The sequence below is a fragment of the Sturnira hondurensis genome, unplaced genomic scaffold (assembly GCF_014824575.4).
Source record: "Sturnira hondurensis isolate 20B ecotype Veracruz unplaced genomic scaffold, ASM1482457v3 Scaffold0009182, whole genome shotgun sequence".
Lineage (NCBI taxonomy): Eukaryota > Metazoa > Chordata > Mammalia > Chiroptera > Phyllostomidae > Sturnira > Sturnira hondurensis.
This window is the reverse complement of record NW_028081813.1, coordinates 276666-302190: the sequence shown is the minus strand read 5'-3', so window position 1 is coordinate 302190 and position 25525 is coordinate 276666. Positions and strand designations below refer to the sequence as shown.

General features: G+C 56.4%; 1 protein-coding gene across 2 annotated transcripts; it reads right to left on the bottom strand.

Annotated features, from left to right (window-relative positions):
* Positions 1–924: 924 nt before the first annotated feature.
* WFIKKN2 (WAP, follistatin/kazal, immunoglobulin, kunitz and netrin domain containing 2) lies at positions 925–7016 on the bottom strand. Of its 2 annotated transcripts, XM_037056869.1 has the most exons (3): positions 6781–7016; positions 6274–6657; positions 925–3769 (listed from the first exon to the last, which is right to left on the bottom strand). In XM_037056869.1, exons 2-3 carry the CDS (start codon positions 6472–6474, stop codon positions 2249–2251), a joined length of 1722 nt encoding a protein of 573 aa, XP_036912764.1. In that variant the 5' UTR covers positions 6475–6657; positions 6781–7016; the 3' UTR covers positions 925–2248. The 2 variants fall into 2 exon arrangements, with proteins under 2 accessions (XP_036912764.1, XP_036912763.1); XM_037056868.1 differs by having other exon boundaries at positions 6274–7016.
* Positions 7017–25525: the final 18509 nt, after the last annotated feature.

Below are 25525 nucleotides of genomic sequence, written 5' to 3'. Positions count from 1 at the left end.
GCAGGTGCTGGCATGCTGACATTTACCGCCTCAGACTCTTAGCAATGCGCTGTTTATCGGGGCACCTCGGCATAGAAGCACATGCAACAGAACGTCTCTAAGCCTATGGGGGGGAGCGAGGAGTTGAGTGCCCCCGCCCTTGTCCTCAGTACCTAAGTTTCATGCTCAGCGTTTTCCCAAAGGCAATGAGAAGTTCCCGTCCCTCTGGGCTCTCTTCTCAGGAAGCAGCTTGCCTTCTCTACCATGGCCCCTCCTTATTGCAGGGAATTACTCTACGGAGGGCTGGGCTGGGCCAGACTAGGGCTGGAGGCCTCTTCGGGCTGTGGTCTGGAAGACCCAGGATGTGGACCGGGGACAGGTGTCTCTTGTGCTTTGCTGGCTCCCAACCTCAGGGACAGACAAGCTGTGTGGCGTGCCGTGGCTGCAGGCTCCTGAACACACCTCCAGGGCAAGGGAGTAGCCACAGGCAGCCGAGACCAAAGGTGCTGCTCTCCCCATCCTGGAAACCGAGTCACATCCTACAAAACTTGGAGTGTAGCCAGGGCTTTGGGACCCGGCTTCCCCCAGAGGTTGCCTGGGGAGACACGGCTGGGCAGCGCCCCACTTCTGTTCCCCCCACCTGCCTCTAGTCCACCATGCTGTCCTGATGGGGCCAGGGACTGCCATACAAGGCCCCAAGGCCCACACCTTCCTGCCTCTGTGTTCCTCAGGAAGTCACCTGCCCCAAGCGCCTCATTCACAGAGCACCACGGCGAAGGAGCCTGGGAGCTGCAAAGTGGGCTGAGCTGGAGCAGTGTCTCTCCGTGACCCAAACGTGGTCCCGTCGGCCAGACTTCCCCCTGCACGGCCACCAAAGCCAGTGACACCACCCACTTCCCCCTCCACCCACACACACGTATTAGCTCAAATGAATCACACAAGAGAGCCTGTTGACACTATTAGCTTTTAATTGGTATCTTCCTCCCTACGTCTGAGGAAGAGTCAAGGACACCCCACAGTGACCTTCAGTTTGGGAGGGGCATGGGCAGAGTGAAGGGCTGAGGAGGGACTAGGGGGCAGCGGCAGAGCTGACAGTGGGTTTCCCGAACCCTCTGTCTAGTGGTGGGGGGCTGGATCTGCACCGGAAGTCCGAGAAGAAAATCAGCAACTGGCTGCCACCTCCCCAAACCTGCCATGCCAGGCCGGAGGCCGCCACCAGATGGGACCATTGAGCAGCATTCCTTCCCTTCCCAGCCTGCCTCCCCTCCCCCCTCCCTCCTCATTCCATCCCCAGCCCTCTCCCTGCCTGCTTTTCCTCCTCCTCTCTTCCTCTTCCTACCAAAACAGATCCTGGGTCTTCTATCTGCTTCGTGTTAAAGGAGCCAATGACAGACAGATGCATACGGACTGTCCAATGGGACCATCTCATGGCTGAGAAGGACACTCAGGAGCTGCCACAGTGGTGGGGAAGGGGGGTCGGGGGTCGGACCGGGGCTGGACTATGAGCTGGGCAGTGACTGACAGCTCTCTGTGGCCCCAGCACTTGGCACCTGCTAAATGGCCAGAAGATGTCTGTTGAGTTGGACCAAACAGAACTGAATTAACAAATCAACAAGCCACAAGCCAACTGATACAACCATGGAGACACAAGAAACATGTGTCCTGCTGGTGGCCTCAGAGACCACAGGGCAACTTGATCAAAGTGCCGCCTGACTACCCACCACCCAAGGGCACCTGCCCAGACACCTCTGCTCAGCGACACCTGGGTGCCGGGCGGACCACGCCCCCTGCTTCCCCCTTCCCATGACTCCCCACATGAAGTGGTCTCCGCTCAGAGCTATCTAGGGAGCTGTGGGGGATTTGTCCCCCGAATCCCCGGACCCTCCTTTCTCTGCCCACCACACCTCTGCAAGCCAGTTCATTCCATGGTTCCTATGGCCACCATGCAGCCCTCTCTCCAGATCACCCACTGCCTGGGAGGCTGGGAGAGCCAGGGTCGGGGGTGGCCGGCAAGGAGAGGATAATGGCGCCGGAGCAGGTTGGTCATCAGGGATAATTTGCAAGTGTTTACTGACTTCTTTTGTCTCCCTCAGCTAAAAAGAGATGAACCCCTTATTGAGCCCAAAGAATAGAAGTTGATCTAAGACCCTCTGATGGATAGCTCTCTGCTGGCCTAAGACTGTCGAATGTGACCTTGCCCAGTTCTCGGAAAGGCGTCAGGGTGGGTAGGTGGGAGAGGGTCAGGGAAGGGCGGTGGGGGGGTGGTGCTTCAGTGTGAGCCCAGGAACTCCTTGAGGACCTCGCAGGTCTTCTTGTGCATGACCTCACGCAGCTTCCTGACCCGACGGGTGCTGGATGCCCCCACGAAGCTCTCAGGCCGCAGCATGGCCATGCCACCGTCTACCTCCCCCATAATGATAAGGGGCGTCTCGCCCACTGTCACGTTGGGGCAGGGGCAGGTCCAGTCCACGTGGAGCAGAGTGACCTCCAGCGGCTCCCGGCCCAGGAACTTGAGGCCCATCTTCTCATCCTTCAGGACCTCGTCCACGGTTACCAGGGCGCGCCCCGTGTCAGGCTCCTCGGTCAGCTCAGAGACTCGGCCCAGGATGACAAAGTCACTCCGACAGAAGCTGGTCACGAGCTTCTGCCTCGGCTTGCAGGCCTGACAGCGCTGGCTCCCCCAGGGGAAGGGGCAGGACTCCTCGCAGGCCTCCCGGCTCTCAAAGTTGTTTCCGTTGCCCTCACAGCCACCGTAGACGAAGGACTGGCACTGGCCCGCCTGGCTGTTATAGGCCCAGCGCGGTGCGTAAGCCTTGCAGGGCCCCTGCAAGGCAGGCAGGCTGCACACGGCCAGCGGCCCGCTCATGCAGGCCAGCATGCAGGCCTCGTAGGTCTCAAAGTGGTTGCGGTTGCGGTGGCAATGGCCAAAGGTGAAGGTGAGGCAGTTGTTGGCTTGGGCGTCAAAGTGCCAGCGGGTCTGCTCCTCGCCACAGTCCTCACTGTCGGGGGGCTTCAGGCACTCGGCGGCGGGGAAAGCCGTGCCGTTGGGACTGCTGTCCGCAGTGGCTGCAGCCTGCCCGCCCCTGACCACCGACAGTGGGAAGTCAGCGCGCAGGACGCCAGCAGCGTTCTGGGCTGTACAGGTGTAGATGCCAGCGTCCTGGAGCTGGGCGTTATAAATGACCAGCTGGGCGATGTTGGTGACCACCACGTTGCCACGCACATGGTTGGGTTTCATGACCACGTTCTCTCGGTCCTCCAGCTGCTTCTCCCAGGTGATGTCGGGCCGGGGCCGGCCCACCACCTCACAGAGGAAGCTCACTGTCTCCCCCACGGTAACCGACTGGTGCACGGGGTGGGTGAGCAGAGCCGGGGCCGCCATGTCCCGCCCAGGGGTCTCCGGGGAAGCTGTGGTGGGATGCACGGTGGTCTCTGGTGGCGGGGGGCTGGTGTTGGGCCAGGTGAAGTGGTAGCGGCAGGTGACCACGACCAGTGTGATGCCCTTGGAGCAGGCCTCGGCGTCCATGTAGCAGCGGTTGTAGTAGGTGAGGCCGTCGGAGGCACAGGTGAAGCTGGGCTCCTTCTCACAGCGATCCTTGCACTTGCACACGGGCTGGCCGTCCCAGATGTCACACTCGGAGCCCTGCTGCAGGCACATGAAGTGGTCACACGTGGCCTCCTTGGGCATGCCCACCGGCCCCTTCTTTCCTTTCACGTCCAGGTAGCGGGCGGCCACGCAGCTCCTGGTCCCACACACATTGGGGCAGCACTTTTCATAGGTCTCACACTCCTGCAGAGAGCCAAACCGAGAGGCCTGAGCAAAGGGAAGGAAGAGAACGCCGGCTTCCCCTGCCCTACCGCACGGTGGGTGTGGAAGGGAGCTAATACATGCTCATCCGTCACGAGCAAAGTGTTTTCGATAATAACAGCTAACACGTTAGCTGTTACAGGGCCCCTAACGATTTATTTGCCAGGCCCTCTCCTAAGAATGTTTACATTGGTCAACTTATTTAATGCTCATCACAAGCCTCGGAGGTGGATACACCGTTATCCTCACTTCCCAGATGGTGGTAACGGAGGCACAGAGAGATTAGGTAACTTGCCCAAGGTCACAGAGCTGGTGGTGTGGGAAGAGGCAGGCTACATCCCTCCCAGAGGGGGATTGTTCTCCCTACAATATTACAGCTGAGAACGCAGAGCCTCAGAGAGCTGACGCCAGGTGCCCGGGGCTGGGATGTGGTAGAAAAGGGCTTCGAGCTCCAGGTGGAGGGAAGTCTGAAAGGAGGGTTTTTTCTTCTACGTCACATACCGTTACATTGTGCCCAGGGATGAGGTCCATGTAGGAACAAATGCCTTTTTATCTTTTTTCCCGTTGGGGTGAGGATGCCCTGGCCAAACTGAAGAGACCATAGCAAATGCTGAGAAGGAAAAGTGGAGCACTGGGGGGACAGACGTTTGAGGTTGTCCCCAAATACTTTGGACGTAGCCGCTCGGGTGAGGGCCCACATCCGGTCAAGGCTGAGAGGACGGGCAGGTGGGACAGGCCCACAGCACCAGGCCCGGCACCAGGGGCCATTTCATGGGGAAATCAACAAGAGAAAAATCCGCTTGGGCGGCAAAGGTTCAGCAAGGCTGTCGGAGGACTTACAAGGCTATAATTCCCTCGGATTCTCTGGGGAGGCACGTCAGGCATTAGTTTAATGCCTTGAAATGAGCAGTGGTGTGCCTGGGGCCGACACAAACAGGACTCTCACGTGGTGTTTTCGATAACAACCCCGGTGCCCACGGGGCTGGCGGGCACCGCTCCTAATCCCCCTGGCAGGGGCTCTGTGAATCGCTCCCCACCAGGGCTGGCCTCTTGCAGTTCCGACTCTCCTTTCAGCCTCTGACATTCCACATCAGCTAAGAGGGGGAAAGAGCCCCCACCCGGCTGTGCGGAGCCTGCCCTCCCCGACTTGTTTACTGATTTCCCCTCTCGGCTCAGAATGGGCACTTTGTTTTGCAGCCCTCGCTTGGCATCAGCTTCTAGGCCTCACCAGGGGAGGCTCTGGACAGGGGTGGGCAGATCTCAAAGCTGGGGTCTGAGGAAGAAAGACCTGGCTGGGGGACTGAGTGCAGCGGGGGCTTAGGGAGCAGACAGGAGACTGGCCCTGGAGGCTCTCAGGACTCGGAGGCCCATGAAAGTCTGGGTCTTCAGGGATCATTGGGAGGGTCTTTTGGGCACCAGAAACCCTAGAGGGGGTCCTTAGAACAGTTTTCCTTGAGGGCCCAGAATGTACCCACAGGCTGTCTGAGTCTGCAGCCCCTCACAGGTGTCTTCCTCCCAAGGCTCACCAGCTCGGCTGGTGTCTCACTCACCGCCCCCAGGCACCACCTGACTCGTCAGGTGAAACAGGTTTCCCTGCAAATGCAGTCGACTAACCGCTGACAACGGCACAGCCTCAGTGAGCGAGATGGGAACGGTCTGCCACCCCACCCCACTCCACTCTTCATCTTCCTGTCCACCCCCCCCCACCCCTGCTCCCTGTGAGGCACTGTGAGGCAGAGGCCACTCTCTCCGGGGGGGTCCTAGGCTCTCCTGCAGGTTCCGTGAGTTCAGCAGAGGGTCTCTCTTGTTCCCTGGTGATGCCCGGCCCAGCCCGGAGCCCCAGGAGCTGTCCAGGCTGGCAGGAAGTGCCTCTGCCCCGGCAGGCACGGGTGCCAGCAGGCTCTTGACTGCCGGAGAAAGAGGCAGGAATGGCCCTGGGACCCAGGAGCCGGGAGAGAATCATCGTGGGGCCAGCCCTCCCTGTTTGCTGTTCTGATGAGCGTGGGAGGGGCACTGAGAACTCCGGCAGGTCGAAACCCCATCTGTTCCCCTGCCGGGGGCACCTCGGAGCCTCCGAAGACAGAGCCGTTCCTGTTCACCCTCGGGTCAGCCTGGCCTGCTCCCAGTGTCAGGGTCTAGAGGCCTTGGGAGGTGGTCTGGAGGCTGGCGGAAGCCGCAGCTTTGTTCCAAACCCGGCCCTGGCTGTGGGGCCTTGTGCTGCTCACTGCACCGCCCCGAGGGCCTCTTCTCACCTGTCAGTGGGCTGGCCCAGGGCGGCCTGCAGCACACAGGAGACCAGGCATTCAGGGCTTCTCCATCCTGATGAACTTGAATGCCCCATCTCTTCTTCTGGGCCTCAGAATTAGACACACATCACACCCTGTCTACCTCCATGTGTCCTGGGGCCTGTCCCCACCCCACGGCTCCCACCCTCCCTCATTAACACACTCGTGCGGTCCATCTCAGGCTCCTGGATCCCCACTCACCTGGTCTGTCTCACACTCCCGCTTGCAGGTGCTCTGGGCATCCACCCAGAGGTTGGGGTTCATGTCGTTGGGGCAGATGCCAGCATGGGAATAGCGAATGGGTGGCAGTGCCAGGCCTCTCGGGGGCACCTTGAGCAGCAGCAGTAGCACTGCCACCTGCCCCCAGCGGGACCGGAACTGGTGGCACCCCAGGGCCCACATGGTGCGGTCTGCAGCAGCCAGAGATCTGCCCTGTGACGCCGCCAGGGGCTGGGGCCCACCAGGGCCTTCTCCTCCTCAGGGGCCACAGACACCTGCCCTCACCGCCCCGCCGGCAGGCTTCCTGGCTGCTGGTAAGGCCGCGGCTGCCTGCACCAAGTCACTGGAGCCCGCTGAGCTGTGCGGCTTCAGAGAAAAGAAAGGGTTTGCAAGGAGATCCCCTCTCCTGAGTGTGCAAGGAGGGGAGCCCCAGCAGGGGCCCGGCCTGGATTTGTACCCTGGGCACCACCCGCGTGGGAGCGAGCTAACCTGACGCCTGTCACAGGCAGGCTGCCGGCTCCTCTGTCCCGTGGCTGATCACAGACTTGTTGCAGAAGGGGAAAAAAAAAAAGCTGGAAGCAGTTTAGGCGGCGTATCTGGCACGGTGGGACACCTGCTTGTTTTTGACTCCAGGAGGCCTTTAACCCCTTCAAGGGCCAGAAATGGCATGTGCTTTGGGGGAGCTGGCTCCAGGGCACGCAGGCTCATTGTGAGGCAGCGGCTTGTTTCCCTTTCCCCCACCTCCTCGGCCGGCCCCCTCCTCCCCTCGGCCACCTCCGAAGAACACACAATCGCTTGTTACAAGGAGGGACCTGCTGCCGCGGGGTTAGCATCGCCAGGCCCGATAGTACATTTGAGAGCAAATGACGTGGAAAAACAACAAGTTCACGGCCATTGCAGGGCGGGCCTGAGCAGCGGCCCGTGTAAGCCGACTCCCACCCCAGCACCACGTCCCTTGGTGGGGGGCGTGCGCACCGGCAGCTCCCTATCCCTCTGTCCTGGGCGGCTCCGTGTGTCGAGTTCCAACTTCGGTGCATTTCCCCCAAATCATTCCAGACACACATGCCAGATATGCTCCGGCTTCCCGGCTGCTGGGACGGATCACATTCCTTGCTCCTCCACGGACACGCTCGTGGCTCCAAGAAAACCTATGAGTGTCTCAGGAGGGCGCTGGGCAGCCGAGCTGCAGGCGCTAAGGCTCAGTGGCTGCGTGCTGTGAGCTCCTTGGGGGTGCCAGGCACTTTTCAGTTTTCTTGTCCCCCTACTTTACAAAGGAGGAGGCTCAGGGCTGGAGAGAGCGAGGGACTTGCCCAAGGCAACCCACAGTGAGCAATGATAGCACCACCGATTGTTAGCATTTACTGGGCTCTCCGAACGCGGCATCTCATTTAATCCTCACAACACACTGTTCCTCCATTTTCGAGTTGGAGAAAGGACGCACAGAGAAGCTAAACAGCTCACCAGGGTTGCACAGCTGAGCGACTCCACCATTAATACGGGAAATGGGGACACCAGCTTGCGGGGTTGAGGGGAGGGACCCCTGGAAACCACCCCCCATCCCCTGACACCACCCCTGCCATGGTCAGAACTGTTGTCAAGGTACATCCCCAACTCTACTTTTTACGGGCTGGACAAGTCTTTGTGAGGCACCAGGGGCTGTATTTGTGGAGGGGGCTGGGAAAAGAGCCAGAAGCTGCTGGGGGGTGGAGGCGATGTTTCCCCTGCTTGGCAGGAAATAGCTCCAATCTAAAACGCCACTGTAAAGGGGACAGGCTGAGTGTTCTTGACTTGGTCACTTGATCTCCAGAGGATGAGAGCTGTGGAGACAGATCCCCGGAAGAGAGAGGCACCTTTTCAAGGTCAAACTGTAAAGGATTTGGGGAGCAGTGTCTGAGCTGCTATGCACCAGGACGGAGGATGGAGTGGGCACGGCGCAGGTCAGAGCCAGGGGGACCTGGAAGGTCCCCAGCAGCACGCTCGTTTACAGATGGGGAAGCTGAGTCCTGAGCCCAGGCCCTCCCACTGCCCTGGGACCACTCTCCCCTGCAGAGCTGCTACTGTGCATCCGATTTGATGATGAAAAGGCAGCAGGACCTTCTTCCTGCCCTCAGACCCTTTTCCTTCCTCCCCGGGTGGGGTATTGCTTTCTCCACACCTGAGCCAACTCCTTCCCCTCGTGTGGGTCACTCTGCAGGGTCTGTCTTTCCTGCTTATGTCAACGAGCTAATGAAGGGTGTCAGACCCTAATCCTCTAAATTACTGGAATGAACTGCCCTCTGAGGCCAGTCCCAGTGATGAAGCCAGACAGCGGGCGGCGCCGGCTGCTTTGAATTCCCTGTAATTTCATAAACCCACGTTCCAGCTGCTCCGAGTGGGGCCTCCGCACACGCCTGGTGAACGCGCTTCGTGCAGCCCTCTTTGACATCACAGAGGGAAATGGACGGTGACACATTTCCAAGCAGGGCTTAGGAAAATTGTCGCAGCCCCATTACGTTGGGACAAGTCCCCGGGGAGAAGAGGCTGATTTCTGGGGAGTCACTTGAGAGCATAGTGGGGAGGACTGGGGGAAAGAAGGAGGGGCACGGAGCAGTGGGAGGGAGGGGACAGGCAGCAAGGCAGGGGCAGTGGTCCTCCTGGCCTGCCGCTCCAGGGTGATGGAGGAGCCCTGGCCCCGCTCAGCCCCGTCGAGAGCCACGGCCTCTCTGCCCCAGAGCACCGCTCCTGGCCATTCTGCTTTGAGAACTCTGGAAACCGCACTGGGGCAGAGGGAGCCCCAGAACTCTGCAGCTCTCCCTCCCAGCCCTTCCAAGCCTCCCACCAAAACACAGCTCAGAATAATAAACAACATCTGATCAGAGCTTGGAGCCCACACAGCGTTTTCACCAACATCATCGCCACTGACCCTCCCGCCAGCCCCGGGGGGAGCCCCAGAGAGGTTGCTGCGAGCTCTGGTGTGCCAGAAGAAACTGAGTCACAGAGAGGTTAGCCGGGCCGGCCGGGACCCCCGGGCTGGTGGCCTCCTCTCCCAGACTCCCGTCCTGTGCTCTTTCCACGGCCCGAGCAAGCTTCCAGCCCCTCCAGAAAGGCCCCCGCTGGCTCCCTGCCAGCCCTGCCTGTTTATAAGCGGTTCTGGAGGCGCTTTGAAGTCTCTTCTTCCTGGGCCCCTCCCTCCCCCAGGCCCCTGGACTGGGCTCCGTCTGATTCTGTCTCCCTCAAACTCTTCTCTGGTGGGCAGTGTGGACCCCACCCTCACCAACCCTCTGGGACCAAGTGCGGGCCCAGGTGCCCACTCTCACCAGGTGTCCACCAGCGGGTCTCTGTGGAGTGGAGCCTGGGCTGGGTGGGCCTGACCTTGGGGGTGTCCCTGCCTTGCATTCCCCTCAAGGACATCGGTCACAGCTCAGCAAGAAAGGGAGCTGGGCTCCCACTCCATCTCAGAAGAACCTCCAGCCCACACCACTGTTGAAAAGCGCAGGGACCACGGACCCTTCCCACCCTCCAGAGTAGTTTCAAGGCCCAGTCCAGGTGCAGCAGGCAGAAAGTCACCCTGACCATGAACTCTGGGTGACCCTTGACCTTAGGTTCATTCTTAATCTAACAACGCCTGAGCCACACGGCCTGGACAGGACAATGAAGCTGACACCATTCCCCAAACTGTCCAGGCATCTCTGCTCCAGAGACCTCAGCCACACATGGGGTGAGGACGCCGAGGGACCCATGGAGACGCCACACCCGCATCTCACATGTCATGTCACTGGTGCACAGTCCAAACCTCTTACCTCTGGAAGCATCTCCTCCCTCTTTTCCTACTTGGTGTTTTTGAAAGCACCTACTATGTGCTAAGTTCTGGGTACACAGAGGTAGATGCAGTCCTTGTTCACAGAGAGGGCATGGTCTTGGCCACAGAACCAGCGTATAAGAGCACGACAGCAGAATAAACACCATCTGGGCTCTTACTCACACCGGGAGCACAGGAGGGAGAGAGGCCTGGGCCTCTGTTTCACAGGGTGACCCAGGGGGTCTGGCTCTAGGAGGGGTCTAGAAGACAGAGCGGAAAGAGTGGTTTCCTACACTTCTCCTTGGAAAGGCCTGGCCCCCAGCACAGCCAAGGCTGTGGGGTCCAGGCCGCTGGGAAGGAGAGGTGAGAGGAAGTCAGCAGGTTTAGGTGATGGGGTGGGGTGGGAGCTTCGGGTCTTACTTCGGCAAGGGGCAGCCCGTTCTGGTTCACCCTGCTGGGGCCCCCAGACCTGAGGTGGTCACGCTTTCTCCTAAATGGATGGGAGAGGCCGACACCCTGGGAGTCTCCCTGCCCAGATCCTGTCCTTTAAACGTATTTGGAGAGGAAGAAGGGTTTAGGAAACAGGGATTGAGGTTCTGGGGAGAAGTCCTTAGTGAGGGTGCCCAGATGGGTCTCAGAAGGCCTGGGCTGCCTCGGCTAGGGGTAGTGATTAGTCAGACTCAAGCCAGGGAATTCAATAAAGTTGGCTGCTCATTACCCAGCTGGGGACCCCCTGCCAGAGCAGCCGCGGGCCTGGGTTACATTACAGGGCTGTGTGAACTCTCCCCTCTGAGTGAGACGGCACCAGGCCTTGGAATAATTATGGGGCCTCAGCAGATGGTGGAGGTGGACGGACGGGGGAGGCCTTCAGCTGCGGGGCACGTGACCCGCCAGCATCTGTGCAGAGCAGGACACGGGAGGGTCCACGCTGAGCCTCGGGGGAGGCAGCACTGAATCAAGATCTGAGCGTCCTGGGGTTGGCCGTGGTGGGGCATGGCCCAGGGCCTTGGGCCCCGGGGCTGCTGGCAGGGCCTGGTGGCTGAGGCTGGAAGGCAGTGTCTGAACCAACCCATGTGTTAGGAAGCGAGTGCTGGAGACATGCCTTCTGGTTCAGCCCAATCCTGGACACCTCCAGTCCTCAGAAGCCTTCCTGGCAAGGTGGGCATCTAGCTGCTCGGTGGATGGCAGCCCCATGTCAGCCCCCCACCCACTTGGGAAGCCCCGTGGTGCTTGGGCTAGGCACCGTACCAGGAGTCAGGACTCCCAGGTTCGGCTCTCGTCATGGCCTGCCATCAACCCGCGGTGCGACCACCAACGCATCCCCCTCTTAGGCCCCTTTCAGTCCCCTCCGCTGAAACTCCATGTCCTGATTCTTCCAGCTTTGCCTTGATGGCGTCTGCTTTCAGCGGCCCCAAGCCACTCGGAGCCAAGACAAACAGGGGAGAGAGGACGTTAGAAGGCTTCGGGGATGCGGCCAGGTGTCGGCTCCTCGACTCTGCTCTGCAAGAGGCGGGCAGACCAGGGCCCTGGTTCCTCTTTTCCCAGGCCTGGGCGTTCAGCAGGACCTCCACAAATAGGGCCCGGACTCCCTCCCGTGCAGGCCTTCCCTACACTGGATGCCTCCCCGGGGTACTCAGCTCTCCACACCGGAGCTCCCGCCCTGTCTGCCCGACTGCTCGCGCCCCTCGGATGAGAGAGACATGAGAAGGTCTCAGACTCCCGGGTCTCCCTGCTCCCTCGAGAGCTGCTGAGCAACCGGGCGCATGTTCTCTAAAAACAAATGCATCCCAAACACCCATGTCTACAGTACAGATGTACCACGGTGGTGGAGGAGGGGGGCTGAGAAACAGGCCTGTTCTTGACTGACATTTATTTCTGGTCTGCTGGCTTAACGATGGCTTCCCCACACCCCGGAGATGAAGGCCGAAGCATTTGACCTGGACCGCCACAAACTCCTGCCTCAGTTCACTTCCCCAGTCTTGTCCGGCGCTCCTCCCTCTCTCGCACTCTGGCAGCTGCCATATTGCCCTTTCGTCCTTCGACCCCTGCACACATTCTCTCCCCTTCAGCCCCCCACAGACGTCCTCTGTCACGGACACTCCCTGCCGCAGGCCAGGCCTGTCTTCTCCCGGACAACTACTTCCCAGCCCATCTTAGGAGCCATGTCTGCTAGGAGGCCCTCCTGACCTCAGAGGCTGAGGACATCCCAGGCTACTTCTCACTGGGAGAGTCTTGGATTTGTCTTTAAAGTGATGCCCCAGCTGGTGCGGCTCAGTTGCTTGGGTGTCGTCCCACAAACTGAAAGGTCGCCAGTGCCGTTCATGGTCGGGGCACATGGCTGGATTGAGGGTTCAGTCCCAGGCTGGGGCAACCAATTGATGTTTCTCTCCCTCCCTTCCCCTCTCTCTAAAGTCAAAATTAAATTAAAAAAATAAATAAATGAAATGAAAAAGCAAAACAAAACAAAAGGCCGACACTGGGTTACCGACCTGTGGCAAGGTCTAAACATCCAGCACCGTGATGTCGGGACCCATCTCTGTGCCGGTGGGTACAAACCAGGTGTTGGGGGGGGGGGCGGTGATGTAAAAAATCCACATTTGAGGCCTTCAGTGGGCCCAGGACAGCCCAACAGCCCTGGTGGGAGTGCTCGTGGCACACCGTGGCACACCTTGACCTTGCCAGCCATGTGGGTTGGACTCCCTTAGACTGGGAAAAAATGGGGGGTCTGGAGAATAGCCCTTAAGCATTAAGCCCCCAGGACAATGAGGTTCTGACCAGCCTCAAATATATCTAGGCCTCGGTTGTGTTTCAGCTCCAGACCCAGAAAAGCAACAAAACCAGACAATCGACCCCATGGCTGACATCAGGACCAGCTGCATTGACTAATGAGCCCTGGTGCTGACCAATCAGTGGAGACCATGACCCTCAAAGGACACACCTGGAAAGCTGATGAGTATTCTATTGGGATCCTCCCCTGGGCCTCCAAATAAGAACCGTCCAGACAGAGGACCCAGTGGGGCCCTTTCTCGTGGGAGCAAGTCTGAGCCTTTCCCCTCCTCCTTTCCTTCCCCAGGTGCTTTACCTTTCTCTCCACCAAGGCCCTTCCTTTCCTCCCCCCCCCCCCCCGTAACTTGTTTCCTGACCTCATTTCTCCTACAGCTCATTTCTTCTACCTCTGCGACTTTCTAAATAAACTTTCTCGTGTAGCTTGAGTCTTAGCTCTGAATTCTTTCTTAGCCAGAACTCAAGTACCAAGGTTGCTGACCAAGGTCCAGTCTGACTCCACCAGTCCAACACCTGGTGCCGTTTTCACTGCCAACAGAAAGAAGGCAGGCTAGTGTCCAGTGAGGCCAGAGCTTCGGGGATGAATTCGAGTCTACAGCCCCAAGTCTGGGTTAAGACTGAGCCCCAGGTACTGAGGCAAGTGATGGGAAGAATGTTTCGGTGGGAAGGTAAATCACCGTACAATCCACAGCATACCAAACACTGAGACAATTTTAGGGGATGCTGGGTCAGCCGCAGGGAAAGAGAGCTGTCATTCCATCATTATTCACTCGCCAAAAATTTATTTCATACCTGTTATGTGCCAAACATTGTATGCGGCACTGGTGATACGAATCACCAGCCACGGCAGTGATGTTTAACCAGTGTGCCGTGAGAGTTTTTAAAACATGCAATACGTGACTATTTAGTCAAGGGCTCCGACCTCTTTTCCCTTAGACTGTCAAATAAAAAGCTGACAACCGCCAATAGTACAATAGGCATCTGGTGTGAATGAATCAAAGTTATACCTATTTTCTGTCAGATGGGCAAAATATGTATTTTTGGTGTCCTGCAGGATTTTAGTAATTAGTTTATGGATGCCATGAGCTGAGAGAGGTGGGAAATGTCTGAGCTATAGTCTTTGCCCTCAGAAGGTCTACAGTCTCGGTGGACAGCCAGGTACAGAACAAATCACTGTGAACACAGGGATCCAGTGAAACCTGAGGCATGCCAGGGAGACATCTAGGAAGCCAGGGCATATGGGGAGGGAAGAGTGAGCCAAGCAGGGGAAACGGGGTCTAACTGAGATGAGGGGGGTCTTAGCCAGGGCAAAGGCAAGGCTGATGTGGCTGGAGCCCTGAAAGAGGGACAAGTAGCCAGTGGCTGAGGTGGCTAAGGTAGGCAGTGGCCAGATCCTGCTGGACTCATACACTGTGCTGAGTTTTGACTTCATTTTAAGGCTGGACTTTGCTAGTGAGCCTCTGAAAGTTGGTAAGTATAAGTCACAGAAAGCAGCAAGGGGTAGGAGGTCAGAAAGCTTGTTTTGAGGCCACTGTGCCTGGAGTGGAGCACACTCAGGTAGGCCCTGGGCTCCTGTCACACGTGAGAGAGGGAGGCAGGCCCCTCTGCTCGTGGGCCGGGGCTCGTGGGAGAGGGCAACGGAGAGCAGAGGACACGTAGACCTTGCCTGTGTCCTGAAGTGACTGCAGGCTGGCAGAGAAATGGCTGGAAGCTTTGACTGGCAGGCTAGTGGCTGCCCTCCGCTTCGTTTCCCTTAACGAGAATTACGGTATATACAAAGCGGAGGGGAGGGAAAGGAGGTGAAGCAAGAGGGTGAGAAGGGATAGACAGCTGCCCCATAAAGTGAAAAAGAGACATTAGGGCAGCACTGCTTAGGAGATTCAACACTGACTGATGGGTTTCATCACAATGTCCTCCCAGCTGCTGAGGTGGAGAAAGGACTACAGGTTTTAAGTGACTTAGAGGCCAGGCCTCGCCTGCCCTCAGTGAAGACTTTTCTGCCCAGTGAACCAGGAGGCTTATCAACCCTGTACAGCCCTGTGGACTCATTCTACCTAATCCAGAAGGCCAGGGGTCAGTGCTTAATTAGCACAACCACCACGACCTACCCCTTTGAGGTCCTCCCAAATGACTCAGTTAATTGCCTCCCTGCAGTGTGTTCTCTTTGTTGTTTTACTGTTGAACAGAAACTGATGGTCAAGATGGTCTCAAAGGAAAGACACCCAGCAGGGCTTTGGTGGCCAGGGCAGTTGAGAACTGAACTCCACGCCTGGAAGCCTGGCTCCGCCCCACAGGGCAACACAGCTGCTGGTGTTTGACAAAGTTTTAGGAGGCAGGTGCCAAAGGTGGGTCTGAGCTGAGCTAAGCCCACCTTTAACTGGTGATTCTTGGAGGAAGAAACGCCCCTATGGTAGGAGCTCTCAAATATTTTGACAGGAACTCATAGTCAGAAATCTATTTTTCATGGTGATTCCGTACACATATTCAAATGCATGACTGGAACACAAGTTTTACAAAATAATAGTTCTCCTTTCTCCGTGTGGTGCCGTCTTCAGAATTCCAAAAGTTGCAGATCACCCGGGAAGGTTGGGAACAACAAAGGGCCAGGGATTTGGGGACCTCTGTGGTCTCCATCCCAAGACTAAGGTGGCAGGATACAAGGGTAATATACAAAAGTCAATTGCTTTTCTTCATCCCGTCAGAGAACAACAGGAATTTGAAGTTAAACAGACACTAGCTGCTTGGAGAGGAGCTGATGGGGGGTACACGGAGGAGCAGCGTGGTACCGGAAGTGTGCGTGCCTGTTCTTGGGCCTTCCAGAGCAGCCACCAGCCACATGTGGCAAAGTGAGTGTCCCGGGCAACGCCACACTGAGCAGAAGAAGGTGCTGGCTGAGCCCTGCCCAGATTCCTGAGCCACAGAATCACGAGCAACTGAAATGTTGGAGGTCACTAACTTTTGGAGAATTTGTTACACAGCGACGTGTCAGTGGAAGAGGCATGTAGGGGCGGTATGGAGGTCTGTTTCAGCCACTCAGCTAATCATAATCAGAAGTCAGAAACAAGGATGCTGCTGAGCCGCCTTCAGAGTGTGAGACGGAACGGTCTGTGCCTGCTGCAAGGTCGTTAACGGGGCCCGGAGGACAGGCTCAGACGAAAGCGCCATCAACCCATCTAACATCCCAAACCTGAGGGCGATTGATGACGCACGAACTTACTCAGCAAGCATTTTTCAGGAGCTATTGTGTGTCCTGTTCTATACTTAGAACTGGGGAGTTGGCGGAAAATAAGTCAGTTGTGACCTCCACAGCCATGGACTTGAAATTTGGTGCAGGTTACAGATACTAGCCAAATACGCTAATGAATATAAATGACGGGATTTGGAGGGTGCCTAAAGGAAACAGAAAGGGGGCTTGACACCAGGCAACAGCACCAGCACCCCCCACCCCCCGCGCCCATTTCCTCCACCTGTGAAGCACAGGAAGCCAGCTGGAGGAGATGCTGTACACCTGGGCGGCTCGGGGTCCAGGGAAGCGTGTTGAGGGTTAGAGCCCTGTTTTCAGAGTTGAGCAGGGGGCAGGGAAGGACTTCTAGAGGAAGAGATGTTGGCACAAAGCCCCGAAGGGTGGATTACAAGAAGCCAGGCAGAGGCAAAAGCACAAGCAAAAGCTGTGAGGTGGGCGGTGTCGCAGAACACTCGAGGGACTGAAGATAGCCAGGGGGACTGAAGAGGAGCAGGTCCACACAAATCCCCGTGGGACTCAACTCAGCGAGAACCCCTGACCTAGGCCTACACCAGCCCCAGGGAGGGGGCCCTCATTTTACCTTCCGTTTAAAAACACGGTTCCTGCCCTGGCTGGTGTAGCTCAGTGGATTGAGCTCGGGCCTGCGAACCAGCGGATCAAGGTTCAACTCCCAGTCAGGGCACATGCCTGGGTTGCAGGCCAGTTCCCAGCAGGGGACCCACGAGAGGCAACCATACATTGATATTCTCTTCCTCTCTCCCTCCCTTCCCCTCTAAAGATAAATAAATAAAATCTTTTTAAAAATTTAAAAACATGTTTCCTTTGCGCTGTGGGCTCTGTCTTTCAACAAGTATTAGGGTAGAGATTAGAGAAAAACCAAACAAACAAACAAACCCAATACACAGCTAACTGAAGAGGAGACACGGGAGATCTCTTGGTGAGGCAGTGTTCTGCCTGCATCCGAGAAAAAACATAAGACCCAAACACTGTGTCAGTATTTGGGCCCCCCGGGTAAGTGTTGGTGAGCTAACGCCCCTTCACGGCAAGACGGTTGGAGACACTGCTGGACAAAGAATAGGGCTAGAAAATGGGATGTGCCTGTTCGTCAGGAGCCACCAAGAGGACTTCCTGCCAGTGAGGGGCTGGGGGGAAGGTGCCTCTTTAATACTGAGCTCAACTGGTGGGGTGGAGGGCCGGGAGGGGCTTCCCCAAGAAGCTTTGAGAGGTACTTCCTCCCAACTTGGTCTCAGCAGCAGGGAAGTGGGAGTGAGCTGGAAGGTAGAAGGTGGAGCAGGAGATGCCTGTTTGAAGGAGTCACCCCTCCACGCTTTCAGGTTTCAACCCACGGGCGGTGACCTTGTATCTGCCCACCTGCTCAGTGTGGCCTCAGGTATGCAAGGGTCGAGGAGGCAACGATCCCACCCCTGAGGTTAGAGGGCATTACAGTGTTGGGGTGAGGGGGTTCAGTGCCTAATCTTCCTCCCCTTGGGGGTTCCCAAAGAGGGAGAGCACACACAAAAGACGAGGGCCAACAGGGCCTAGCACAGCACAGCCTCCATCGATCGCAGTGTCTGAGTGCCTTCCCACTGCAGACTTCCAGGAAGACAGACCTTGATGGGGAAGGGAGCTCAGGCCACAAGCTCAGGGCAGGCTTTACCTCCCGGCTTCCTCTGCAGGGCCCAAGCCATGGGGTCAACGCTGGTTGACTAGCCCAACGCCCGGTGGAGAAGATGACCAGGAAGAGAGGACAGCCAGGCTCCCAGCAGCTCACCATGACTGGGTCTGTGGCCCCAGACCAGGTTGCCTTGAGAAGAGAAGAGGAGAGGAGAGCGAGAGAGAGAGAGAGGGAGGAAGGAAGGAAGGAAGGAAGGAAAAAGACCGGGCTGCTTTCAAGGAAAAGAGGAAACAGAGAGAGGGTGTGTGTCAAGAAAAGTTACCCCATCCATGAGGGAACTAGGGATGAACGAATGTTCTTGAAGCCCACCCAGTAAGATGAGCCGCCCTTTGGCTCCTGCCTCATCCTCTTACAACTGTTACAACTGTTACAACTGAGGTGGTGTCTCTGGTTTATAGTCGATGCTGCCAGTGTGTTGGATGCCCACACTTCTCTCCGCTTCCACCGTCTTAGGGACCTGATCCAATTGGTTGGCCTTCTCCCTCCCACACACGCCCCTCCTCTTCTCAGCTGGATACATTAGTAAATACATTGTAAATACATTGTAAATACATAAATGTAAATACATTAGTGTTTGGACACACTCAAGTCTCTCCCATCCTAAACAAATAACAAAATCATTCTCTCAATGGCACGGTCCATTCCGTTGACTGCCAACGCCTCTCTCCTCGCCTTCGCAGGCAGCCTGCATTCTGAGTCCACATCCTCATCTCCCAAGTCCCACTCAGATCTGCCTGTTCTTCCCGCTCTGATCCAGCTTCCTACGCCTCATTTTGCAAGCGAGCCTGCTGCTAAAGCCACCGGTGGTCGGCAGGGCCCTAAACGACACATCCAGTCCTGGTTTTCTCCATCTCTGCACAGCACGTGACACGTTGACCTGCTTTTATGAAATGCTCCTTTCCTGGCTTCCACCCACGTCCCTGGTAGCTCCTCCCCTCTCCTTTCTCCAGACATTGCCCCAAAGTCAAGGCTGCATCTGTGACTCCCCTCCCCCTCCCAGCCAGGGGCTTTCAATGCTGGCTGCACATTAGGATCAGCTGGGGAGCCTTTAAAACACCAGCACCTGGGCCCTTCCCTAATTAAATCACGGTCCATAGAGTGGGGCCAGATGTGGAAGCTTTAAAAGATCCCAGGTGATTCTGAAGGTGCAGCCAGGCTTTCCAGCCACCGCCCTGGGCGACCTCTTTCCCCAGCCTGCACGAACCAGCAGCTCTCAGAGGCGCCTCTGCAGACTCTGAGACACCCAGAAACACCTTGGCTTCCCCAGAGGCCGCTAGTCAGATGTCATCTCACACTGGAAGCTGATTCAGCATTTCCTCTCGGCTTTCGCAGGAGCCATTCCAGAATCTTCACATGCTTATTCTAACAGTTCCTCCTTTTATCTACGTGTGACCTGCCTATGCATTTCCAAAACGGACGAACTAAGGAAGACGTTTTCTCTCTGGCCTAAGAAAGACCTTCACAGCATTTCCAGAAACAAGTTTATTATTTTTATTCCTTGACTCGTGAATGAAAACAAAATCTGGAATGCTAAAATGCCTATGACCAAGTTCTAATGCTTTGGTTTAGCTCTCTGCTTCTCAAAAACAAAAAAACAAACAGAAAACAGCAGCCGTGGCTGGCGTAGCTCAGTGGATTGAGCGCGGGCCTGCAAACCGAAGGATCGTGGTTCGATTCCCAGTCGGGGCACGTGCCTGGGTTGCAGGCCAGTTCCCAGCAAGGGAGGCATGAGAGGCAACCATACATTGATATTTCTCTCCCTCTCTCCTTCCCTTCCCCTCTAAAGATGAGTAAATAAAAAATCTTTTTTTAAAAAGTCACTGCTTCCTGCTTCTCTGACCTGAGAAACTGCCCTGCTTGTCCTGCCAGTCTCCTTCGTCACACTGGACCCTGATGCCTCCCCAGCCGGACTTCAAGGCCTCTGAAGGCAGGAACCATGTCTTAGTCACCACTGTATCTCCACGCCTAGCATGGTGCTTGGCATAGGGTGAAGTTCTGTTGAGAGAGAGAAAGGAAGGAAGGAAGGGAAAGAGAGGGAGGGAGGGAGGAAGAGAAAGAAAGAAAGGAAGAAATTGTGTAGGCGTAGCTCACAGAAAAGGCCACCACTCTGGTGGGTTCTGCTGAATGGACTCATAGAGAGGGGATACGAGTTGCAGCTGGAAGGCAGGCCTGTACGGTCTGCAGAAACCACAGACTTCTTCTCTGGGCGTGAACTCACAGGAAGGTCTTGCCGCTCATCCCAAGCCTGGCACACTGGAGAATCACCTGGCGGGCTGGTGAAACTTGTCCTCATCCCTGCTGGCTGCAGTGGCCCTTCGGTAAAAGGGTTTGGAGCTAAGACCCAAACAGCCCCTGGTTACTTTGTGTGACTTTGTGTTACTTCGTGCAGCGGCACGTTTGCTTAGCCAGGTGGTGTCGTGTGCAGTGCAGGTCAGTCAGTCTCCTGGAACCTTCTATAGTCCCCAAGTCCCCAGCAACACCCATCAGACATCCCGACTGTCCTCTTCCCTCTCCACCAGGATCCAGCCAGTCACCGGCTCCACCAGTTCCACCTAGGAACGCACACACACAAACACACACCTGCACACATGTGCACATGGACCCCACACACACACACATGTGCTTTCACACACACACACGTACCCCTTCGAGCAAGATACTAGAACCCCTGGAACACCACTTAGAACTGAGACTTCCTCAATCTCACTTCCCAGCGCCTGGAGGACTGGGAAGCAGAGCTGGGCAGTCTGAACCCTCCCTCTGTGAGCGCTAACGCTGCTGGTGGACCATACTACAAGCGCGACTCATAAGCAGGCCTCCGGACAGCTTGGCATCGCACGGTCTCTGTTCGGAACCATCAGCCTTGCCTCACCTTCCCGTTCGTCCCACCAGACCCTGACACATGGCCTCATTTCCCTCTTCTCAGGCTGAGATCTTCCCTCTTCTCCAGCAGTCCAGACCGCAGCTCCTGGAGAGACACAGACCCCCATCCTCCCCTCACCCCCACGGGCAGACTCTGGCCCCGAGGAACCTACCAAGTTCCCTCGGCTGAGAAAAGGGATCCAGTGAACTGAAAGAACATGGTCGAGTCCCGGCACCCTAGTCCGAGACAACGGTGAGCGCCGCCAGCCAGGAAGGGCCCCTCCGGGCCGGTTCCACAGCACCGTTCACCCAAGGGCCTCTCTGGGCGTGAGAATCCGCTAGAGTCCACAAAGTTTAGGCATCTTCCTCCTCCAGCACCCAGGGCAGAGGTTCTCACCGTGGAGTGTGCAAGAGGTTCTTCCAGCCACTTTGCAGATCCCTGTTCCCACCCAGGCGACTGACAGCAACTTTGAAGCTGAAGAATTGGGCACATGTGATAGGTGAGGGGAGCAAGTGACAGAGAGTAAGAGGGCTGCTGACGCGTGTGGCTGCAAAGAGCCCGGGAAGGGTCCTCGTGGGCTGGCGGTGCGGCTGTGGCAGGAGGAGCCCAGCCAGGCCCTGTGGGACGGTCCCTCGGGGTGCACAGGACACTCGGTGACAGCCATTGGTGCACCAGTTTCAAATGGGTCTCCCGGTGGTGGGGGCAGGCAGTATTGACCAACCGGGGCCTCTCTCAGGCCCAGGCCAAGGCCACATTCTTCCTGGAGGCTGCCAGTCCGTTGGTTGTTCTGTTTTGTTTCCCAAAACCCATAAAACAGGGTTTCTAAAACTGGGGCATATTTTAAATGTTACATTTATTAAAGTAGTACTGTTCGTGCACACACACAAGCAATAAAATATTTTATTTCTCTGCCCATAAAAGCACTAAAAAAATCGATGTGGTTTTGAGTGATGTAAAATGTCAGAACTTTTGCAGCAAAATTACATTAATTTTGCATTTGCAGTGAGACAGTATATTTTACTAATTACGGTCTAATGGCAGGCGACTCTATGCCACTGTGTAATGTCTTCCCACAGCTGCTGTAACGCATCACCCCAAGCCTGGTGGCTTTGAAACGACGGAAATTTATTCTCTCACACTCCAGAGGCCAGAAGTGCGAAATCAGTTTTTCTGGGCAAGGCTCTAGGGAGGAATCCATTCCTCCCCTGTTCCAGCATCTCTGGGCTCCTGGCTGCCAGGCCCTGTCGTTCCGGCCCCTGCCCCATTGGCTACACGGCCTTCTCCTCCTCCACGGGGGCAACTCCCGGGCCTCCCTCCACGCGTGGGGGCATTCAGAGCCCATCCTGGTAATCCAGGGTAATCTCTCCATCTCAGAGTCTAAATCGCTTTTTGTGTCGTGTGCGATAACCTTTACAGGTCCAAGGTTTAGGGCCTAATTTCTCCAGCAACTGTTATCCAGCCTCCCACACACTGTTAATCTATAGACTTGAATCTTTTTAAATGTCCCAGACTAGGACAGCGCCACCCTCAGGTCATTCCAGGACTTGCACACATAATCCATTCATGCAGGTGCCGTGGTGTAGGAACCGAGCATCAGTGCGAGGCTGTGCAACAGCCTTCCTGGCCTGCCGGGACCTCTCTGCTCTGCCACCTGGACGACCTTGCTTAGAGCGAGCATCCGAAACCTCCTCGCAAGGCCTTCTGGGAAGACAAAGGCCCAGGCACGTAGCACGCCAGCTACCCCGCCCCACATTCACTCTGGTGAATGAGTAGGCCCCGTAGGTCGTGGACGCCCCAACTTCCCCACTCGACACCCCCCAACTCAGGAGGCTTCACGGGTGCTTGTCTGAAGGAGGCCTGTCTTCTTCTTCTTCTTGCTCTGATGAAATATGCACAACATTATGTTACCATTCTAGCCACTTAAAAATGTGCCCATCATGGACATCAAGCGCATTCATAATCTTGTGCGACTAACATCACCATCTGGTTCTGGTCTGTGTGTCCCCCTCCCCCAGCCCCTGGCGACCACTGATCTGCTTTTTGTCTCCATGGGCTCGCCCGGCTTGCCTATTATTCTGGAATGATACATTTTTAAAAACATTTTACTTATTTGTTTTTTAGAGAGAGGGGAAGGGAAGGAGAAAGCGTGGGAGAGAAACATCAATGTGTGGTTGCCTCCCATGTGTCCCCTACTAGGGACCTGGCCCGCAACCCAGGCATGTGCCCTGACCGGGAATGGAACCGGCAACCCTTTGCTTCACAGGCCTGTGCTGAATCCACCGAGCCACACCAGCCAGGGCTGGAAGGATACATTTTGGCCTTTTCTGTCTGGCTTCTTTCACTTAGCATAGTGTTTCCAAGGTTCATCGATGTAATAGCGTGTATCAGTACTTTATTCCTTTTTTATGGCTGGATAATATGCCATTGTCTGTATGTACTACATTTGGTTTATCCACTCATCGGTGGGGGGACATCTGGGTTGTTTTCTACTTTCAGCTCTTCCCAGCCGGAACGCCTGCCTCCGTCACCCCTGGGTGGGGCAGCTAGCCCTGCCTCTGGTCCATGAGCTTCTCTGCCAAACCCAGCAGGGCTTGGCCTCAGTCCAATGGGAGGGGAGAATGCGGTCCCGGGAACCAGGTTCCTCAGTGAAGTGCGCATCCGCCCGCTGCTCCGCCTCCTCTCGGGGACTGCTCCTTCTTCCAGCCCTGTGGTCCGAGGGGCCGCCGTGGGGGTCCCAGAGTCCTCCCTGAGTCAGGGCTCCGCAGCGCTTGGTGCTTCCCGCGGGCGGAGGAACCGAGTCTGCAGGGAGCGGACAAGCCGCGTGGGGGGAGAGAAACAGCTGGGAGACGAGAACCCCACGGAGATGCGGGTCTCAGACGCCACTGCGCCCGAGAGCAAGGCTTTCCTGCAGTTTGTTGTTGATTCCGGAAAATTCTCCTTTCTGCCTAAGCTACTTCCTATTGGATTTCTGTCCCTTTCAGCCCAAAGAACCCCCACTGGGGCAACGTCAACCCTCTGCCACCCCAAGGCCCGGAGCTCTCCATCATGCAGAAAACAGAGGAGCTCCAGCTTTGCCAGGGCCGCCATTGCCCCCACATAATGGCGCTGTGGGGTCCTGGGTGTTTCACTGAACTTTGAATTTCTGGGCGAACTGCATGGAGCTTCAGTCTTCGCAGAGCGGGCGATGAGGGCACACGCCACCTTGCCGAGACCTGGGGCTCAGGAACGCAGGACAGCTTTCCACCTATTCCTCAGATAGCTCGGCACCGGGCGATCAGCCCTCAGTGGTGGGGTGTCCCTCCATGTCATGTGTAGCCAATGGGACGCTGCAGGGAGAACATGTCTGCCTGGAGAACCTATCTGGGCGCTGCCCAGTGTGGCCTCGAAGGAGTCACAGGCTCGGGCAGCAGCGCCTCTGAGCTAGCCGGGCCTGAGGCCCTTGTTTCCCAAATGTAGATCTCTGGGGCCGGCCTTGTCCACCTGGGGCACCTCCCACACTAAACCGGGTATTGACACCTCCAGGGTGGACCCCCCACTGGGTACATAGATCTTTGTCTGATCAGCAGCCTCCCCACCTGGTCCCTGTAACAAGCTGTGACATCAGAAAATGTGTGTCTTCCTTCTGAGACGAGAAGTGCAGAACAACAATGATAGAAATCTCTTTCCTTTTGTCTTCTTTAGAAGGGAACAGCGGACCAAGCAATTCCCTTGGCCCCAAAAAGAAGGATTGGGGTTACTACAATAGCGTGCTGACTTTGTGCTAACGAGAAAAGCTGAAGACTGTTAACGAGTTCAAGGATTCCACAGCGCCCTGACTGTCCGACTCATCAAGCGAAGGTCCCAAGTACATTAAGTAGACCCCTTTCAGGCTTCTCTGGTAACAGATTTCCTGTGGTCATTGTCCGGTCACTCTGTATAAAACAAAAAAAAATATGTCTGTCATTTTTTTCAACACAGTCTGTCTTTCCTATATCAAATATAACCTTAATATCTCTGTGCCTCAGTTTTCTCATCTATAAAATGGGGTAATAATGCTCCACAGGAATATTTTGTGAGAGAGAGAAACATTGATTGGTTGCCTCTTGCACGCACCCTGACTGGGGATCAAACCTGCAACCTACACATGTGCCCTTACTGGGACTCGAACCTGTCACCCTTCAGTCTACAGGACGAAGCTCCAACCAACTGAGCTACACTGGCCAGGGCCAGACCATACATTCTAGATTTTCATCACGGTAACGCTCCACTCCTCGTACCAATGTGTCTTAGTTAAAGCAACACCGGCGTGTAGAAGAAACTCCCAAATTTTATCTACTAAGCACACTGGAAGTTTTTTTTTCCCTTGTGAAAAAAGGCAGGATGGAAGATGGGCACAAGGGATTCGGGGACCCTGTTTCTTACAGTCCTGCAGGGACAGAGGGATTGAGGCTGTGCCATTTTCGATGCATGGCCTCCGAGGGCGACCTGGAGGTCAGCACCCAGGCAGCAGAGAGAAGGGAGCAGGGCAGGGCCCGGCCCGACGCTGCAGACACAGCCTGGAACAGGAGGAACCCAGGGCCCCGGCCCTGTTCCTCCTGCCCGGAGAAGCTCGCTCGGTTGCAGTGGGGATGGCGGGGCTCACCCAGGCCAGCTGCTCTCGGGCCCTGTACAGAAAGTCTGCCACAGACAGGCCCCGGCGATTTCTGTCTCAGCGGGCCTGTGCCCGATTTCTTCCCTAAACCCCAGATCCGTGTTTCTAACAACGTCCGCACTTCTCACGCTTCATGTCCTCAAACAGAACTCGGCTCTTTCCCCTGTTCCTTCCAATCTGCTTCCCTCCCTGTGGTTCACAGGTCACTTATTACTTAGGTGTTCGTCATTCACTCAAGCTCCCAAACTAGAAACCCAGGA

Bases quoted from the DNA above. Each gene is read 5' to 3' on its own strand.
- WFIKKN2 (XM_037056868.1), bottom strand. From the start codon at position 6,474: ATGTGGGCCCTGGGGTGCCACCAGTTCCGGTCCCGCTGGGGGCAGGTG. The intron at 3,770-6,273 runs GTGAGTGGGGAT...GGCTCTCTGCAG, and splicing joins GGGAGTGTGAGACAGACCAG to GAGTGTGAGACCTATGAAAA.